The sequence below is a fragment of the Amblyraja radiata genome, chromosome 22, assembly GCF_010909765.2.
Source record: "Amblyraja radiata isolate CabotCenter1 chromosome 22, sAmbRad1.1.pri, whole genome shotgun sequence".
Taxonomy (NCBI): domain Eukaryota; kingdom Metazoa; phylum Chordata; class Chondrichthyes; order Rajiformes; family Rajidae; genus Amblyraja; species Amblyraja radiata.
The window spans coordinates 5,170,466-5,191,752 of NC_045977.1; the positions used below are offsets into that span (position 1 = coordinate 5,170,466).

General features: G+C 43.5%; 1 protein-coding gene across 2 annotated transcripts in view; it reads right to left on the reverse strand.

The window, feature by feature from the left end:
- Positions 1-20,498, reverse strand: part of bmerb1 (bMERB domain containing 1) — a 59,490-nt gene extending 38,992 nt beyond the window's left edge. The window contains exons 1-2 of one of the 2 annotated variants that reach the window (XM_033040289.1): positions 20,306-20,496; positions 991-1,120 (exon numbers count right to left, since the gene is read on the reverse strand). In XM_033040289.1, the coding sequence (XP_032896180.1) occupies positions 991-1,120; positions 20,306-20,411 (236 nt within the window). In that variant the 5' untranslated portion in view covers positions 20,412-20,496. Of the gene's footprint in view, positions 1-990; positions 1,121-20,305 lie in introns of both variants that reach the window. The other variant, XM_033040290.1, reaches the window with a different exon arrangement.
- Positions 20,499-21,287: the final 789 nt, after the last annotated feature.

Sequence of the window (21,287 nt, forward strand, 5' to 3'; positions counted from 1 at the left end):
TAGCCCTGAGAGCTAAATCAAACTCTAACTCTCTCTTGAAAACTTGCTCCAACTCGCACATTATGAATGGAACAGCAGCATGAATGGCAACTTCCACCATCCCCTTAAAAGAATCAGAATTATGGCACAGTAGTGGAGTTCCTGCCTTGCAGCGTCAGAGACCCGGGTTCGATCCTGACTACGGGTGCAGTCTGTACGGAGTTTGTACATTCTCCCTGTGACCACCGTGGGTTTTCTCCTGGATCCCCCCACACTTCAGAGACGTACAAATTTGTGGGTTAATTGGCTTGGTATAAATGTAAATTGTCCCTAGTGTGTAGGATAGTGTTAATGTGCGGGGATCGCTGGTCGGTGTGGAGCCGGTGGGCCGAAGCGGCCTGTTTCCACCCTGTATCTCTAAACTAAACTAATGCCTGAAATGCCGTCTGTTCATCTCCTCTTCAGATGCTCCCTCATCTGTTCCTCCATCACTTTACTGTTTTTGCTTAAGGTTTCAGCATCTGTAGTTTCTTGTGTCTCCAGAATTAAAGCCCGCCTTTGTCAATGCTTCACAAATGGCAGGGGTCCTGTATGTATACTCCTCTAAACCAGGATAATGAGATTTAAAATCATGGAAGAGTTTCAACACACAGCGTGTGGAATCACAGAGGGATGAAGAAATGGAACTTGGTGCACAGATCTTCATTTTGTTGTCAGCTGTACTATTAGACGGCATAATAAACTTGACGTGAGTACATCTTGTTGACCAATGTTTTTTAATAACTGAAATTAAGCAATTTTTGCCCAATAAAATAAAAAAGCGATAATTGCCCTTGAACAGAACCAAAAATTAAAAAATATATCAATAAGATGGTCCAACATAATAATATTTACTTTTCCATTTTGATAATTTTCCATTGTCAAGAACAAACATTTGCAGTTCTAACATCCATAAAAATAATTAATTAAACAGAGTTTGATGGTCAAGCAGACAGCCATTTGGGTACCTACATAAATCGGAGCTCCGATTCCCTCCGGACCAACACCTCCCGAAGCCGCTGAATCCGTGCCATTTCCATTTCAATTTCATCCGGAGTTGCAGTCAGATCAGCCATGGAGATGATGTCAAGCTGGTCAGCAACTGTGGAGAGAAACCAAAGCCGCGATAAACAAAGTGTGAAAATGACAGGTTTCAGCCTCACTCATGAATCCAAACAATCTCTGCTGTGGTTTTATTGAGTGACACTAAACCAAATGTCCCCAATTTGCATATAATTTGTTTCTAACAGCACATCCTATTTTAATTAAACAGTGCCATTCTTTTGTGAAATACAAATCATTATTTGAATGAGGTAATCATGTACTTGCTCCATTAGACTCTAAATTTTAAATTAATTATAACAGCTATATTTCCAGGTTCAGGAACCACAGTTAATGTACTCATCCAGTCCATGATACTGCCATAATCTTCTACTGAGAACAGAAGCATTGGGCTGTACTGCTGCCAACCAGGGACTAAGATGAGAAGATGCTTCTTCATTCAGTGTTTTAGAATTTTCTATACGTGTGAGCTGTAGAAGTTTAGTCAATATCCAGGTGGAGTGAAGAGAAGGATGTGAGGAAAATAACCTGGGCAAGATCGTGTGTGTGTATGTGTGTGTGTGTGTGTGTGTGTGTGTGTGTGTGTGTGTGTGTGTGTGTGTGTGTGTGTGTGTGTGTGTGTGTGTGTGTGCGCGCGCGCGCGCGTGTGTGTGTGTGTGCGTGTGCAAGTGTGTGTGTGTGTGTAGCTGGGGTGCATCTGTGTTGCTTATGCACAGATCCACACGTGCATTGTGTTCGATGTTTGTGCAGTGTCGCCTGGTCCACGATCAATCCCGGTTGCTAAACACTTCAATTCTCCTTCCCATTCCCACACATATCTTTCTGTCCTCGGCCTTCTCCATTGTCAGAGTGAGACTAAACGCAAATTGGAGGAACAGCATCTCATATTTTGCTTGGGCAGCAAACAGGTATTAAGTGGGATTAGTATTGATTTATCTAACTTCAGGTAGCCACGCCATTCCCTCTCTCTCCATCCCTCCCCCACTCAAGCCACACCAGCTTCTGGTTTTCACTCAACAGACAGCTAACAATGGGCTGTTTCCTTTATCATTGTTACTTTTGTGCATATCTTTCATTCATTGTTTTTTATCTCTCTACATCATCGTCTCTAAATCTCGTTTCCATAATCCCTAACCAGTCTGAAGAAGGGTCTCGACCCGAAACGTCACCCATTCCTTCTCTCCAGAGATGCTGCCTGTCCCGCTGAGATACTCCAGCTTTTTGTGTCTATCTATTGTACGATCAATCAAACAGCTTGCCACTGGACTAAGACTTTGTTCTGTCAAGTCCATGTGGTGTAACTGTGTTAAGAGTCCATGTACAAACATCCCTCATCCCTCAGAATTGGAACGGATGCAGATTATTCACAATCCCAACAATTTGTCCCAGAGTAATAAGCCACTCTGCATGTATAGAAAGAAGATAGTCCATGAGCTTTACTAAGTAATTACTAAGTATTTCTTCTTAAGTGCATCTAAGGTCCAATACAGAATATTCTTTTAGTGTTTACATAGACACTTTCTGGGTACTGCAGGGAGGAGTGGCAGGTGATTTCTGACCGCTCCTGTTCTTATCTTAACCAAATATTTAGGAAAAGCACCAAAGCACCCTGATTGTCTATGAAGCCAATGTTTACATCAACATGCTAGGCGTGTTGAATGCAAGAACTTTGCAATATGGAACCAAGAGCTCTGACAGCCAAAATCACTGTATAAAGAAGCAAAATTAAATAACGTTCCTTGGCATTCATAGTTTTTAGTCAGGCAAACTGGTTTCTGTAATATTGTGAAGGTGACTATCCTGGGAGCTTCTCATCTGCCTCAGAATCACAATTCATGCTCAATTGATTCACAAAAATTTGTTTTATTTTTAATTTTTCAGTCATGGGCCTGTGAACATTGCAGTGTTGATCTCAGTGTTTGATATGGAGTCCGATTGTAGATTGAAGTTTAATTAAGAGGTTATTCTTCCAATCACCAAAATTCCCCCGAGACTGAGGAGAGGAGATTAGAATCTCACTTCAGCTTCTCTGCACTGGGAGCCCAATTCCCCACTCTGCTCGCTGTGCTGCATTTGTCCAATCTCCAGCAGCATCAAAACCAGCAGCAGCGGACAAATTAACAGCATCTCTCCCTGATCTCACTGCAGGATATTTCCAGGCGGTTTCCTCTCAGGTGCTGAGTTTAAACTTTTAGTTTAGTTTAGTTTAGTTTAGTTTAGTTTAGTTTATTATTGTCAGTTGTACCGAGGTACAGTGAACAAATTTTGTTTGCATGCTATCCAGTCAAAGAAAAGACTGTATATGATTATAATCAAGCTGTCTGGATAAAGGATAAAGGGTACAACATTTAGTGCAAGATAAAGCACGATAAAAGATTGTTCAAAGGTCTCCAATGAGATAGATGGGAGGTCAGAATGGCACGCAAGCTGATGAGAGGACCGTTCAGTTGACTGATAACGGCTGGGAAGAAACGGCCCTTGAAACTGGAGGTATGCGTTCTCATACTTCTGTACCTCTTGCCTGATGGGAGAGGGGAGGGAATGACCGGGGTGAGACTGGTCCTTGATTATGCTCTTGGCCTTTCCGAGGCAGCGTGAAGTGTAGATGAAGTCAATGGAAGGGAGGTTAATTTGCGTGATGGTCTGGGCATCATCCACAACTCTCTGCAATCTCTTGTGGTTTTGGATGGAGCTGTTCCCAAACAATTCTCTGATGCTTCCCAATAAAATGCTTTCTACAACGTATGCTTTCTACAACGCTTCTGGCTGCAGCGCAAACTTTAAATCTTCGACCGCCGGCCTGTGGCCTACACCAACCTGAAGCCATGGTCTCCGGTGGTGAGGCACCGATTCAGGACTTACCTGGACCTTTACCTTGTCTACTCATCTGGACGCCTGCAGCAGTGGCTGCGGAGGGTTGAGGTCCTGACCACGAGGGAAAATGGAGGAGGACTGGCCACATTTTGTGACTTCCACCACAGCGATGAATGCTGTGGTGGATGTTTGCGAGGGTTGTTGGGGACATATCGAACTTCCTAAGCCTTCCAAGGAAGTAGAGGCATTGGTGTTTGGCTTTCTTGGCCACAGTTTCGACATGGCTGGTGCAGAACAAGTTTCTGGTGATGTTTCTTCCAGGAACTTGGAACTTTCAACCATCTCTATTTTGGCGCCATTGGTGTTTGTGAACTGACTTCAGGAAGAGATGCAATCACAATCTCCTTTGCCTTGCTGACACTGAGGGTGGGGGTGTTGGCTTGGCATCAGATTATGAGGTTCTTAATCTCATTACTGTACTCCATCTCATCATTATTTATATGCAGCTCACTGCGAATGGTGATGTTGTCTGCGAATTTGTAAATTGAGTTGCATTGCTATATTGCTGCCCTATCATTAGTGTATGAGGAGTATAGTAGGGGACTGAGAATGCAATCTTGTGGGGCACCAGTGTTGAGGAGCATAGAGGATGATGTATCCCAGATCCTCACTGATTGTGATCTGTTGGGCAGGAAGTCGAGGTTCTAGTTGCAGAGGGGAGTGCTGATACCAAGTTCCACAAGTTTGGAGATGAGCCTGGTTGAGGTAAAGGGATTGAAAGCAGAGCTGTAGCCTTTGCAACCATTCATTTCACCAATTATGGCATTTCTAAAACTCCTCGAAACCCATTATTATTCATGGAATTTCAGAACTTAGGTTTAGTGCTGGAATGGTCAACATAAGATGAATGGATCTGTTAACCCCTGCCTTTATGCTGCGAGATTCAAGTCTACACCAGCACACATGCTGGATTGAGTCTTTAATAAAGTAGTGAGGGAGGGCTGCTTTGGTTGACTGTACCCTATTTGGGTTAGATTTCAAAGAGGGGTTTTGATCTGGAAATAGTTAGGAAGGGGATATTAATTTAGTGGGCGTTTTCAGCGGTTTACAGGGACATGGGCCAAATGCAGCCCAATGGGACAAGCTTAGGTACCAACCTGGTTGGCATGGACAAGTAAGACTGACGCTGTGATCAACGGCTCCATGCCTCTATTCTAGTTCAGCTCCAGTTGCTATGGAATTTTATAACACATGTAAACTAAGAAGAACAACCACAACAGATTAAACTTTCAGACATTGTACTTTTGTTTGCAGGGTTACTGGGACTGAAGATCCAATCAAGGATGGAGATGGATATGATGAATTATGGAGTGTAGACAGGGGGCCGGCTCAAGTTTCTAATGGTCAGTCTGGGTTGGAGAAGAATGTAAGGGTCAGCGTAGAGGTTGAGAACCTGACTTTTGGTCAAGCTAGAATACGGATTGGGAGGGATGGTGGTGGTGGTGATCGCAGCAGAACAAGCTCCCAGCATCAGTCTTCACACACAAATCTCCTTTAATTAACAATGAGCCTGTGGCAGATCTCAGTCAGTTAGAATTAGTCATAACATATCCCCCACCCTGACCCTCAACACTGGTGTCCATCAGGTTTGTGTGCTCAGTCACCTGCTGTACACCCGGCCAAGTACAACGCCCAACTCGATCTTTAAAATCTCCATTGATATCCACCAGATCTACAACCTTGATGAGACAAATTCCAGGAAAGATGTTGAAATTCTTGTGTCATGGTGTCGGAACAGCAAGCTAGCTCTTAACAACGGCGAGACGACAGAGTTGTTTATTGACCCATGGAAGCAAGGAGTGAACACAACCTCATCAATGGAGATGCTGTCGAGGTGGTTGACAACTTCATGTTTTTCAGCATCCATATCGTCAGTAACCTAATTCAGTACCTTCCCAACGATCGGTGGTCAAGAAAGCTCATCAGTGTATTTACATTCTTTAGGTGTGTGAGATGATTTGTTATGCCCCCATGGATCTCTCTCAAACATCCATAGATACTGAATAGAAAATAATTTAATGGGATGCATCTCAGCCTGGTATGGCAACTGCTCTGCTCTTGATCACTTCAACTTTATTAGTGCACAGGGTTCTCAGGATGAACTAATTGAGTTCCAGGAAGGAAGTCAAGAACTAGAAGCAGAATTGGAAATTCAACTTGAGCATGCTGAAAATAGAAATCGTGAATTGCTGTCCGACAACAATCGTCTCCGTATGGAGCTTGTTGTATTTTGGTGGGAAACTCTTTTGTAAATGTAACACCCATGTATTTTTAATAGAATGATTCTAATTACTTGTAAATGGAACTCTTAGGGTGGGGTTATTATCAGAGGCGATATTTAAAATGAAACTTGGCCTGTTCTCGGCAATGATTGTTCCAAAGCTTCTTCTAGAACTCTTATTTCAAGTACTGCATAGCGATTTATAGTGATTGCATCATGGTAAGCTGATGTAGTCTGATCATTTTCAAAATGCAGATACTTCTGAGAGATGCTGTTTGAGCAGACCTTGATCTGTTTATAACAACTACTTAGGAGAGCTGCCTTACAGAGCTTGCAGCACCAGAGACCCGAGTTTGATCCCAACTGCGGGTGCTGTCTATATGGAGTTTGTATGTTCTCCCTGTGACCCCGTGGGTTTTCTCTGATATCTTTAGTTTCCTCCCACACTCCAAAGACGTACAGGTTTGCAGGTTAATTGGCTTGGTGTAAATGTAAATTGTTCCTAGTGTGTGTAGGATAGTGTAAGTGTATGGGTATTGCTGGTTGGTGCGGACTTGGTGGGCCGAAGGGCCTGTTTCCATGCTGTATCTCCAAACTAAACTAAACTCATCTAAACTAAACCTGAACCTGCAGAGAAGGTGAACACGGGCTCATCACTTCCTTCCTTCCCATGCATCTTCATGACATGTTGGAACAGGAAGGCTGTGGATCACACATAACCAAACCAAAATTATATATTATCCAGCTAATGCTGTACACTTTGGACACCTCTATGTATAACAGAACTCTTCCTTCTCTGTACACGTCTAATGTATTGAGTATCCAGCAGGACAACCATGGGCTCTGTCGAACAGCAAGTTCTTCATTTTTCTTTACAATGCTGCTTTAATGCTAATGCATGGCAAAGCACAACAAGATGCTGCACAACACGATTTGACTTCTCAGTCTTTATCTCCAATGTTCAGGTCAATTTAGATGGAGCATTTGTACAAATAAGCAGAAAATCAATGACAATGTGGCCATTATTCTCTGATAAGCCATCGTCACTTGCACTAATGTTGTAGTGTCTCAAAGCTTTGCCATGTAAGTATATAGAAAAGAGATAGAAATTAGCCAGACTTTTAACAATATCTCCACCTCACCCCCACGTTCAAGATATACTATGTCTATTTGTTGCCAGTTGGCTCTGGCTATACACAATGCCTGCAACTGCATTTGTCTACATATCAACAGGACGAGGTCTTGGATGCAATTTGTTAGAAGCAAAGTTTCTGACGCATTCTGAGATTGCAACATGAAGATACACATGCAAGTTCGCAATTCCTCCATATTCAGGTCATCTGCCTTTGAGAGGGAGACAACAATGGTTCTCAGAATGATGCAGCTCGGATAATTCCTGGTGCAGCGGTCGCTAAGAGCATCGGTCGCCAAGGTCAATGGATGAGGGCGCAGGCGGTCGAGGACGGGTCACATGGGAGTCGGATGGCGCGCCGCCGGGAACAAAGGAAATCCCGGCGTAGGGGGACCGCCATGAGGGGGGGGGAGGGGGAGAACAAAGGACCCGGTGTGAGGGGACCGCTGTGAGGGGGGGGAGAACAAGGGAGGACCTGGCGCGGGATACTTTGTAAAGGGCCTGTCCCACCAGCATGCGATTGCATGCGTCTAGCGTGACCAAACGGAAGCGGAGTTCGCGCTGAGTTCACGCTAAGTTCGCGGTAAGTACGCGCTAAGTACGCGGTAAGTATGCGCAAAGTTTGCGCTTGACGTAATTTACGTCAAAATCACCCATCAGCTGGGCAGGAGGCGGGCCGAATGAATTTGGACGTCGCACGGCGTCGGGCGGTGACGTCATCGCGCAACGGCACGCCGGACAGTGACGTCATCGCGCAACGCCACGTGCTAGGCGTACGCCGTCAAGACGCTGCGTACGATGTCAAGATGCTGCGTACGGCGTCGAGACGCTGCGTACGCCCATCGAGATGTTGCGTACGGCCTCAATGCGCCTGCGGGCCGCCAGGCAGTTGACGCGCGGAATTTTCGAACAGTGCAACATTTTTGGAGCCCCACACGATGTCGGGACCAGCCCCGCGCAACTCCATATGCCTCCGCCGATCGAAGTGGGACCGGCCCCGCGAGGCCGTACGCCTCAAGTGACCACGTCTGGTCGCGCTAGACGCATGCAATCGCATGCTGGTGGGACAGGCCGTTTACTGTGTCAACGCCCTTTATGTGGCGACCATTTGCATATCTTGGGCATGTAAGCAAAGAATTTCACTGTGACTTGTCACATGTGACAATAAAGTATTCAATTCAATTCAATGCCTGCAGCTGAAATTGCCTCCTTATGTTGCAAATGCTTAATGGAATCACTTTGCATAAAAACAAAGAAAGCGCTAAATGGTGAACACATCAGCAGCACCGAATGTAAAATGGTGTTGCCAATTAAATACAAAATGAGGCAGTTTACATTTCAACACTTTAACAAAATAATTAGACAATTTAAATGTAAAATCGACATCAATAGCAATGAATAAAGAATTTGGTTGAAAAGTTAAAATAATTTTATTTCACAAGCAAGGTAAACAATTTCAAAGCTGACATTAAAAGTATAATCTTTAGCCTTAAGATATTTTATAATGTATTAACATTATAGATATTAAATTACAAAATATCTTCAGGCTAAAAATTATACTTTTAATGTCAGCTTTGAAATTGTTTACCTTGCTTGTGAAATAAAATTATTTTCAGTTTTTATCTCAATTCTTTGTTCATTGCTGTTCCTTAAATATTAAATTTATATAAAACTTGTATTTGGAACAAAATGTTAATAAAAACCAAGCTTGGAAGACAGCAAAAAACAAACAGAAAGCAGGTTCAACCCTCAAAGTGTAACATGGTTCAAAGAACAAAGGAAAACATGAATTAATATTATCGTTGACAGCATGTAGGATTTTTGTGCAAATGTAAACAATGAATAAGTGATAAATTTGATAAAAGTAATGTGATAAACACAATGAATAGTTGTGTATGAAGGAAATACAGATGTGGTTTAAACCGAAGATAGACACAAAAAGCTATTTGTGGCTCAGCAGGTCAGACAGCATCTCCAGAGAAAAACGTCACCTATTCCTTTTCTCCAGAGATGTTGTCTGACCCGCGGAGTTACTCCAGCTTTTTGTGTCTATCCACAATAGTTAAACATTTTTCCATTGAAAGTCATCCTGGAAATCTGGATGCTTGATTTGGGGCAAATAATCTATTTTGATTTGAGTTGGTGTGAATATTGGCTGAATCATGGGTTTATCACTCCTGTTCTTTAACATTCTACTACCACTCCACCCAAGAGAATAAAAAGGGCCAGAATTAAACATCACAAACAAAAGCTCTCTTGATAGAATTTCAGCCAAAATGTTTGAGGTCAAGTTTCTGGAGAGATGTTTAAACACAAACCCATCTGCCTCGGATAGAGGGCAAGAATTCTATAAAAACAAGTGAGAAATGACAACCATAGAACAAAGGACAAGTAAAAATAGTTGAAGTATAGAGCAGCTATTATCAAACTGAAGTTCTGGTCACCATATTCAGGAAGAATATGGAGGCCTCGAGAAGGATGCAGAAGTTGCCTGGATTACAGTGTAAGGAGAGGTTGCATAAACGTAAACTGTTTCTCTGCAGCATCACAGGCTGAAGGGAGACAGAAGTTTATAAAACGATGAGAGGCTTTTATTGGGTCAGAGTTTAGGCCTCAGAGTAAAAATGTCAGATATAGAGTAAATAGTTTTAAGGTGAGAATGAGAAAGCTGAAAGGAGATGTACAAGGCGTGTTTTTGAAACAAAGAGTGATGGGTGCATGGAACACACACAGACAGTGAGGGTGATGGAGGCAGAAATGATAGTGACATTTAAAAGGCATTTGGATAGATATATGAACATGCAGGGAATGGAGAGATATGAATCAAAGTGCAGGCAGAGGGGATTCATTCAATTTGTCATCTTGGTCAGCACAGACATTGTTGCTGTGCTGTTCTACGCCACTTGTTGGACGGAAGAACTGGTTTAACATGTAAGTAGACTATTCTAAAAACGTGTTACGTTAGTAACATCAATGTGCTTTCTAATTGTCCACTTTAGTTACTTATTTCCAATTCATTTCCATTACTTTGTTCTGTTATACACAATCCATCTTATTTTGTGTAAGAAGGAACTGCAGATGCTGGTTTCAACCAAAGATAGACACTAAAGCTGGAATAACTCAGCAGGACAGGCAGCATCTCTGGAGAGAAGGAATGGGTGACGTTTCGGGTCGAGACCCTTCTTCAGACTAAAGTCTGAGTTACTCCAGCTTTTTTGTATCCACCTTATTTTGCTGGCTCTCAAGCATTGGAATTAATGAGTATTATTAAGTGAAGCTTTATTATTTAGCTGTGACTCTAAGTGCACTATGATATTTAATTATTATTGGCTTGTGTTGTTTAAACATGGGATTCACTAATGTTCTATATTTAAGAGGGTTGACTTCTCTGTTGGTTTTGTATATCAATTATCAGCACAATCATGTCTCAATAGACAACAGACAATAGACAATAGGTGCAGGAGTGGACCATTTGGCCATTCAATGTGATCAAGGCTGATCATCCCCAGTCAGTACCCCGTTCCTGCCTTCTCCCCATATCCCCTGATTCCGCTATCTTTCAGGGCCCTTTCTAGCTCTCTCTTGAAAGTATCCAGATAATCGGCCTCCACCGCCCTCTGAGGCAGACAATTCCACAGACTCACCACTCTCTGTGAGAAAAAGTGTTTCCTCGTCTCTGATCTAAATGGCTTATTCTTTAAACTGTGGTCCCTGGTTCTGGTCTTCCCCAACATCGGGAACATGTTTCCTGCCTCTAGCATGTCCAAACCCTTAACAATCTTATATGTTTCAATAAGATGCCCTCTCATCCTTCTGAACTCCAGGGTGTACAAGCCCAGCCACTCCACTCTCTCAGCATACGACAGTCCCACCATCCCGGAATTAGCCTTGTAAACCTACGCTGCACTCCCTCAATAGCAAGAATGTCCTTCCTCAAATTAGGGGACCAAAACTGCACACAATACTACAGGTGTGGTCTCACTAGGGCCCTGTACAACTGCAGAAGGACCTCTATGCTCCTATACTTGACTCCTCTTGTTATAAAGGCCAACATGCTATCATAGAAACATAGAAACATAGAAAATAGGTGCAGGAGTAGGCCATTCGGCCCTTCGAGCCTGTACCGCCATTCAATATGATCATGGCTGATCATCCAACTCAGTATCCCATCCCTGCCTTCTCTCCATACCCCCTGATCCCTTTAGCCACAAGGGCCACATCTAACTCCCTCTTAAATATAGCCAATGAACTGGCCTCAACTACCTTCTGTGGCAGAGAATTCCACAGATTCACCACTCTGTGTAAAAAAATATTTTCTCATCTCGGTCCTAAAAGCCTTCCCTCTTATCCTTAAACTGTAACCCCTAGTTCTGGACTTCCCCAACATCGGGAATAATCTTCCTGCATCTAGCCTGTCCAACCCCTTAAGAATTTTGTATGTTTCTATAAGATCCCCCTCAATCTTCTAAATTCTAGCGTGTACAAGCCGAGTCTATCCAGTCTTTCTTCATATGAAAGTCCTGACATCCCAGGAATCAGTCTATCGCTTTCATCACTGCCTGCTGTACCTGCATACTTACTTTCATCGACTGATGAACAAGGACCCCCAGATCCCGTTGTACTTCCCCTTTTCCCAACTTGATGCCATTTAGATAATAATCTGCCTTCCTGTTTTTGATATGAAAGTGGATAACCTCACATTTATCCACATTAAACTTCATCTGTCATGCTTCTGCCCACTCCCCCAACCTGTCCAAGTCACCCTACATTCTCTTAGCATCTTCCTCACAGTTCACACTGCCACCAAGTTTTGTGTCATCTGCAAATTTGCTAATGTTACATTGAATCCCTACATCCAAATCATTGATGTATATTGTAAATAGCTGCGGTCCCAGCACCGAGCCTTGCGGTACCCCACTAGTCACTGCCTACCATTCTGAAAGGGACCCGTTAATCCCCACTCTTTGTTTCCTGTGTGCCAACCAATTTTCTATCCATGTCAGCACTCCACCTCCAACTAACTGCAGATGCTGGTTTAAACTGAAGGTAGACACAAAAAGCTGGATCAACTCAACACGTCAGACAGAATCTCTGGACAAAAGGAAAATATTACGTTTTGGGTTGGGTCTGAAATAGGTTCCTGCACACCTTTGGAATGTGGAAGGAAACAAGAGCACCCAGAAAAAACCCATGCAATCAAAGGGAAAAGGAGCAAACTCCATACAGACAGCACCCATATTCAGGATCAATTCCAGGTCTCTGGCACTTTTAGGCAGCAACTTTATGGCCAATGTACTGCCCCATCGTCTTGAACTTAATTAAAACATACAGTAGCTGTAAAGGAGGACATAGCGTCACTTAGAGATTTAAGACTGAAAATGGATAGTTTATTTTTTTAGTAACCAAAGTTATCAACGTATAATTTTTTGTGTGTTGGAAAATAAAATATAGTGGCACAGCTGGTGGACTTGCTGCCTCACACGCCGGAGATCTGTGTTTGATCCTGTCCTCGGGCACTGTCTGTGTTGAATTTGCACATTCTCCCTGCAAGCGTGTGGGTTTCCTCCCACATCCCAAAGACCCATTGCCTTTGTAGGTTTACTAGGTTCTGTAAAATTGCCCCTAATGTGTAGGGAGTGGGTGAGGAAAGTGGGATAACAGAACTAGTGTGAATGGGTAGATAAAAATGCTGGAGAAACTCAGCGGGTGAGGCAGCATCTATGGAGCGAAGAAAATAGGCAACGTTTCGGGTCGAGACCCTACTTCAGGCTGATGTGAGGGTGGGGGGGACGGGATGAAGAAGGAAGAGGCAGAGAAAGTAGGCTGTGGGAGAGCTGGAAATGGGAGTAGAAGGAGGGAGAAAGCAAGAACTGCCTGAAATTAGAGAAGCCAATGTTCATACCGCTGCGGTGTAAACTACCCAAGCAAATGTGAAGTGCTGCTCCTCCAATATGCGGTGGGCCTCACTCTGGCCATGGAGGAGGCCCAGGACAGAAGGGTCGGATTCGGAATGGGAGGGGGAGTTGAAGAGTTGAGCCACTGGGAGATCAGGTTGGTTATTGCGAACTGAGTGGAGGAGTTGTGTGAAGCGATCGCCAAGCCTGCGTTTGGTCTCACCGAGGCTGATCATACGCTGAATAATCCAACCACATTTTTGTTTGGAAATGGAAAGAAATAATAGAAATTGCATTAATTGCAACGTATAAAAAGAGTTGAGATACTGTATTATAATTTTGCTGCATGTCATTGTGGTATATATCATGTCTTGATTGGTGAATATGTTTAGTTTGTGGCTTTATTTGAAGCAGAAATAATATGTGAATGCTTCATTGAGCATAATTCCGACTGGTAACTACGCACTTCGTCCGAGCACATTATCCCACGCGTCATGCAAGCCATCTTAAATGGCCACCTAAACTGTAATTTGGCAACTTAAAAGCTGCCAAGGTTGCCCGGTTGACAACAGAGAAAACAAAATTAAGTGAGAGCCCTGCAAGGTGTATAATACTTTTGACACTGTCATAGGCCTTTCTTACATATGCTGTCACAACGCACTGTAGTCTCTAAACAACCCTTCGGTAATTTTTCTTGCCCTCCATTTCAGAATAATAGTGTTTTAAGCCAATAACTCGACACTAGCACTGGCAATAAATAAATGAATAAAAAGTGCAGCTTTCCAGCCCCTTATCTCATTGGCCACGCTCGGCTGCAAATCGGTCAATCTGGTGGACCATCTTCCTCTAGTCATGGGGGTGGGGGATTGGGAGGGGCCTCACAAGTGGAACAGCCGAGGGCCTCTCTTCATCTAAATCCGGCCCTAGATGTCAGGCTAACTGGTCTATAATTCCCTGTTTTCTCTCTCCCGCCTTTCTTAAAAAGTAGGAATAACATTAGCTACCCTATAATGCACAGGGATTGATCCTGAGTCTATAGAACATTGGAAATTTTCACCAATGCATCCACAATTTCTAGAGCCACTTCCTTAAATGCTCTGGGATGCAGAAGCTGGAAGTGGCAGCGCTTTTGACAGCTGCGGCTCGCCTGCAGTCCGTCTGTTTTTACTTTTTTCGTTGTTTTCTTTTGTCTTGTTTTAGTTAAATTTTAGTTTATTAGGTTGTGTATATGTGTGGGGAGGGGGGGGGGTGAAACATGTTTTTTGTCTCTTCCTACAGGGGAATGCGACTTCTTGTCATATCCCCCTTCTCTGCCTCCGTCTGCGCTGAGGCCTAATGCCGGAGCTGGCGACCTCCAACTGCGACGACCTCGAGGCTCCGGAGGCAGAGCCAGCTAGGACTTACCAACGCGAGGCTGGCCGAATTCGGAGCTGTGGCGGCGTTCCGCCGTTCCGGCGGCAGCGAACTGAATTCGGGACTCGGCCACGGGCCAGTGGACGACATCGTCGGGAGCTCGCAGCTTACAGGTTCGTGAGCTGTTTTTCCGGAGTTCCCGCAACAACAGCTGCGTCCGCTGGACTGGAGGGTGGCAGCTTCGGCAGCTTCGACCACCCCGGGCCACTGAACTTGAACCGGCCCGTTCGCGGAGCTCGGTTGAGCCGCGGGACTTACTTACCTTCACCCGGTGGGGTCCCAACATCGGAGGCCTGGATCGCCTCAGCGCAGAGGGAGAACAAGGAGGGAAGAGACTTTAAGGCTTTTGCCTCCATCACAGTGAGGAGGTGCCTGGTGAACTCACTGTGATGGATGTTAATTTGTGTTTATTGTTTTGTTATTTATTATTATATGTATGACTGCAGGCAACGAAATTTCGTTCAGACCGAAAGGTCTGAATGACAATAAAGGAATCCAATCCAATCCAATCCAATCCAAGACCATTAGGCCCTGGGGATTTATCAGCCTTCAGTCCCATCAGTCAACCCAACACCATTTCCTGCCTAATGTGGATTTCCTTCAGTTCCTCCGTCACCCCAGGTCCTCTGGCCACTACTATAGCAGGAAGATTGTTTGTCTCTTCTGGCACCAAAATTACAAGCATATAACTAGTTTTATAAGTTTTTTGACAAATTAACTTTTTTTTAGATGTATTTACATCATTCCAAATGGATGAATGCTTCAAAATCAAGTGGTTGAGTTTTATTGCCATATACTCAAGCATAGAAACATAGAAAAAAGGTGCAGGTATAGGCCATTTGGCCCTTCGAGCCAGCACTGTCATTCAATATGATCATGGCTGTTCATCTAAAATCAGTATCTCTTTCCTGTTTTTTCCCCATATCCCTTGATTTCGCTAGCCCCAAGAGCTAAATGTAACTCTCTTTTGAATTGGCCTCCACTGCATTTTGTGGCAGAGAATTCCACAGATTCACAACTCTCTGTGTGAAGAAAGTTTCTCCTCATCTCAGTCCTAACTGGCGTACCCTTTATTCATAAACTGTGACCCCTGGTTCTGAACTCCCCCAACATCGGGAACATTTTTCCTGCAGTTACAGTAAGCAAACACTCGCCAGCCCGGCAAACACTCGCCAGCCCAGGCTCCCCGTCTGCATATGTCCACGCCACTGCTTCTGCTTCCATCCCTCCCTCAGCCCCGGCTCTCCAACACCCGCGGCCCATGCAGTTGATATGAGTTTTGAATTTTTCGTTGATCACAGAATTTCTCACAACAGAGCCCAGAGTGCAGAATATAGAGTTTTGTAGCATCGTAGCATTTCAGTTGCAGAGATAATATCCAACATCCGTAATGCGGTAGGTTGAAGCATCAGGGCTAGCTCTAGCTTCTCAGAGGACCATTCACTAGTCTGATAACAGCGGGAAGAAGCAGTTCCTGAATCTGGTGGTAGGTACTTTCAATAAGTGGGGGAACAGGATTGGTGGGGCTGCTCTGAGATTCAGCATAGACTCAGTGAGGATTAGGACCTCTTTATGCATCAGAAAAAAAGTATGAGAATCAATAATCGCATAGATTACTTGAAGAATTTAATTATATTCCTGTGTCTTCCTCTTCTTACGCAGTCCCTCAGGATCAAAGATAACATTCTTCCGCTCCAGTTATGTTGGTGCCAAGGTGGCAGCTGAAGGCAATATGCAGCAGAGATGCAGGTGAGCCCGCAGGTGCTTGATGGAGCAGGCAGGTAGCTAGTTTTGGTGCCTGCTCTCATAGAAAGCACATGATGTTGTAAAATGCATTCAAAGTCTCCTTTGCCATTTGGAAAATTGTGGCCCCAGGATCCTCATTACTTAGTCGGGGGGGCTGTTACATTTAGTGAAAGAAGTTTGTAGAACTTTGAACTTTGAACTACGCTCTGGCAATTTCTCATCTTGGTGACGTTCTGATAGGAACCTGTTTGGAAGTCTGCCGTTGGACAGGCAAACAACGTGGCATTGAGCCAACCGAATGTAATTAGGCATGGTATGCTGCAGATTGGGACATTGGCACTGGTTCATTTATTCTGCTGGTGGACGACGCAGTAATGACTTCTCTCTGGTACTTTGAAATGCACCCTGTGGGCAATGCATGCTTGGTGAGATAGGGATCAAAGCTTCCCACCAGACTTTGAGCTTTGTTTCAGATCTTTAAACACTCTTTTCTTCAGATGTGCTAGCACACTGAAGATAACATCCATCACTGATGTCTGCCTTTGTTGTGAGGCAGCTACCAAAATGTAGGATGTGGTCTACATATTCCAGGGTATGGCCATGATCCGTTAGTGTTGAAGATGGCATTGTACAGAGAGGAAAGGTTGAAAGAGGTCCTTGGTTTTGCTGATGTTAAACACAAGACCATTTATCTCATAAGCTTCAGTGAGCAAGTTGTCTAGAACTTGGGGGTCACCCTTTTGGCTTGTCCATTCACAAGAGTCATTGTGTGGTGCAGCACAATGACTGCCTTTGGCATGATAGACACAAAATGCTGGAGTAACTCAGTGGGACGGGCAGCATCTCTGGAGCGAAGGAATATGTGACGTTTCGGGTGGAGACCCTTCTTCAGATGCCTTTGGCAGGATGTCGGTCTGGAATAGAGGTAATGTGGATGGAACAGTTTCCCATTTATCCGGTTGGCTTCTCTCCACCTGGAAGCTGGTTGGAGGTGAGGTGGAGGAATGACACAGCTCCTGCTGCCCTGATAGACACATATCTTCATTTTAAATTTGTATTAAATGCACAAAGATTTAATGATCTATTTTAAAGTTTCCTTTTGCAGCATCAATTTGCCTTCTTCCTCCCCTGTGAAACTCGATTTTACATTCACAATCTGACAGGTCCACCATGTTGTTAATCTACATTATGGCGTTGACTACATCTGGTCCAGTGTGGTGCAGAGTATTGAATGCACTGGACACTAGAGACTAAAGTGCCACTGACCTCCAACCACCACATTCCTCAGTGAATTCAGGGACATCCGTAGAGTATTGAGCTGATTATATTTCATTTCTGGCACTTCAGCTTCACCCCAACTGCAGCCAACATATCTCTTGTGGTCTCATTCATCTGAAAGGGGTTACTGACCTCTGCCGGGTTAATGGCTGGGTATCCTTTCACTTTATTCAAAATAATATTCATGTTTCTAATTAATTTACATGGTTAATGTGTTTTAACCACTTTAGTTCTGTTTTTTAGTTTAGAGATACAGGGCAGAAACAGGCCCTTTGGCCGACTGAGTCCGCACCGACCAGCAATCCCCGCATATTAACACAAGCCTGCACGCACTGGGGACAATTAACACTTATACCAAGTGTACAAACCCAAGCCAATTAACCGACAAACCTGTACGTCTTTGGAGTGTGGGAGGAAACCGAAGATCTTGGAGAAAGTCCATGTTGGTCACGGTGAGAACGTACAAACTCCGTACAGACAGCACCCGTAGTCGGGATGGAACCTGGGTCTCTGAAGGTGCAAACGCTGTAAAGCAGCAACTCTACCGTGCAGCCCTTATAAACTTCTTATAATAAGTTTTTATTGAATTATTTAAATATTTTTCAACTATTTCTAAATATCTCAGATCATCAGAGATGCATTGGAAAATTATTTGACAGGGCAGGCTGTAGTATGGATGTATAATTTTGTATACATACTCCCATAGTAATTTTACATGCATGTATAATTATTATGGGAGGTAAATAAGAAATGCTATCTGCTGTGAACTTTATAGTGATTTATATCGATTACACAAGCATATTCCGTGAGTGTGTGTGTGTGTGTGTGTGTGTGTGTGTGTGTGTGTGTGTGTGTGTGTGTGTGTGTGTGTGTGTGTGTGTGTGTGTGTGTGTGTGTGCTTGTGTGTGTGGCAAATTATGGGGAAAAAAGTATATTTTGATATAAAAATATTTCCTGGTCAGGTAGTAAAATTATAAAATGTACATTTTCTATTTATGTATTAAAAGAAAGGAAATGTTTATCCAAGATTAAAAATATATTAAATCCACAGTGTTTGGGGGGACATTTTCATATCATATTCCAAATTAATGTTTATCTTTACTGTTTCATTTGTTCCAAATGGATTGTACATTACAATGAATCATTGCTAATCAAAATATTCACCATAGTATGGTATGATAGAATATTCTAACGGAGCTAGATTGTGAAAAATGTGTTTTCTTAAAAGCCACTACATTTCACTGTCATCAAACCATCTCGATAGGGTAAGTACATAACCATTAAAATTAACATTAAAATAAATCAACTAAACATTCTAAATGTTACACTGACATAGTTTCTAGTTGTACAAGTTATACAAGAATCATTCTTCTGAGTTCTGATGTGAAGTTCATTATCACATTATAAGCAGTGTATTCAATAAAATTGTATGTAACAATGTGCGTTTTAACACCTTACACAATCAACATTTAAAATGGTTACATCCAGGAATACTGCAATCCATTCATCCTTATTCCAGTTGATCATTTTAAACATCCAGTATTTAATGACATGCATTGCATTTCATTGTTCCAATGAATAAATAGCAATGGAAACAAAACAGTCGTGCATTAAAAACAAGCTTTATTGTTATATAAAGATTTTTGTTATTTTACAAAACGGCCATCTTCACTAAGCAGCGAACTATGGAGCACATTTTGTTTTAAGCGTTGCACAGTGTGCGTGGGTTCCAGTGAGCCATTCAGTGATGTGATTGTTTAGATGGATTATTGATGAAGCTTGCCAGCTTTTCAAATGGTTAATCTTTGTTGACTCAGATCTGCTTCCTACTCTTCAAACGCCTTGGCCGATTTACTAGCACGTTATAGGAATACGATTTTGGAAATTAAATTATTGGTGTCCATTATGTGAATTTCCCCCGATTACTTGAATATACTGAACTCCAAAAGAGGAATCATGATAAAACACTAACCTGTTTTCTTTAATGATAATGGACATTTTAATGTATTTGTACTTGATGTAAAACCCAGAAATATTGTATCTTTGTGTCTGCTTCTTAATATATTTGTCATCAACTTAGCACTAAAACACATTTACCTAATCATAATCCATTGCCTCTTATATAGGATTTTAAATCCTCCGGGTGATATTTTCAAACACTGTCATTTAAGTTTGAATATTTGGATGTGAATGGCTTCATATAAAAAGCCGGCGCGAAAATAAAAACACGCATGTTGTCCAAACTAAACATTAGCCATGTATACTAGAAACTTTGTTGTTTCAAAAATAACCCACTTAAAGAAATGACAATTGAAACAGCAGAATTGTAATTGCATATTTACAATGCAAAATAAAGAGCTGAGCCTCGGGTTAAGTCCATTTGTTACACAGGGAAGCTGTGGGGATTTCCACACCACGCACACAGCGCTGATCTGTAACGTGCAGAAATATTCCCAATGTAACTGTCCCCGGGAACATGACCAGAGCGCCGGCTGAGATGAAATACTGCTGGTGGATTCTTAAAGCCCAGCACAGAGACTGAGCAATAACCAAGGTTACTGGACACTAATTCTGGGCGCACATCATCGTGAGCTGCATCCATCTATGTCCTGTAATTTCCCCCCATAATAACATGGACTGGTAGTCCATCCACAGGCGAGTACTTGCCTTTCCCCACCGTCAGTCTGCTCCACTCGGTCTCTTCCACCGCCCCATAGCTTCTCAGCGACCGCTTGCTGTCGAGGGAGGCTGAGGGCGATGTCTTCAGCTCCATGGTTCAGCTCGCTGTCTGCCGCTCACTCCATACCGCCGGCCGCTGCGCTGCAGGTCCCGCTGGTACAAGGCTGTGTGTGGCAGCAGTGAGCTGGCGAGGGGGAGGCGGCTTGGTCGGAGGCTGAGCTGAGCCGGCACTACGCATGCTTACAGCTCCCAGGCTGAGTACCAATATCAAGAAGCAGGGATGCCTCATAAGCCAAACCAGAGTGCAAACCTGCTGTGCAGGAAGGAACTGCAGATGCTGTTTTAAACCGAAGAAAAACATAAAATGCTGGAGTAACTCAGCGGGACAGGCAGCATCTATGGAGAAAATAAATGGGTGACGTTTCAGGTCGAGACCCTTCTTCAGACCCGAAACATCTCCCGTTCCTTCTCTCCAGAGATGCTGGCCGTCCCGCTGAGTTACTCCAGCATTTTGTGTCTATCTTCAGAGTGCCAACCTGTTGTGCAATCAGATCAATCCTTTATTGGCTCTCTCTTGCTACCTTAATTCACCTCCCTCCAACAAGCTCCCCGACCTTCATTACCTCCACACCAGATCTAAGTTCACACCCACCTTAGTCGTCCAGTGACACTTGGAACCTAAGCTCCAGACCATCCGTGGTCCTGCGCTTGAGGGACACAGAGGGAATGTGTAGGAAGGAACTGCAGGTGCTGGTTTACACCAAAGACAGACACAAAATGCTGGAATAACTCAGCGGGACAGGCAGCATCTCTGGAGAGAAGGAATGGGTGATGTTTCACTACACTACACTAGACTAACCATCCAACACAGTGAGGCCATCAGAACCCTGGAACACAAGTGCAGGATAAATGTGAGCAGGCCTTTCTAGTCTGCCCTGCCACATGCGGTGAGGTCGTTTTCTGCCTCAAT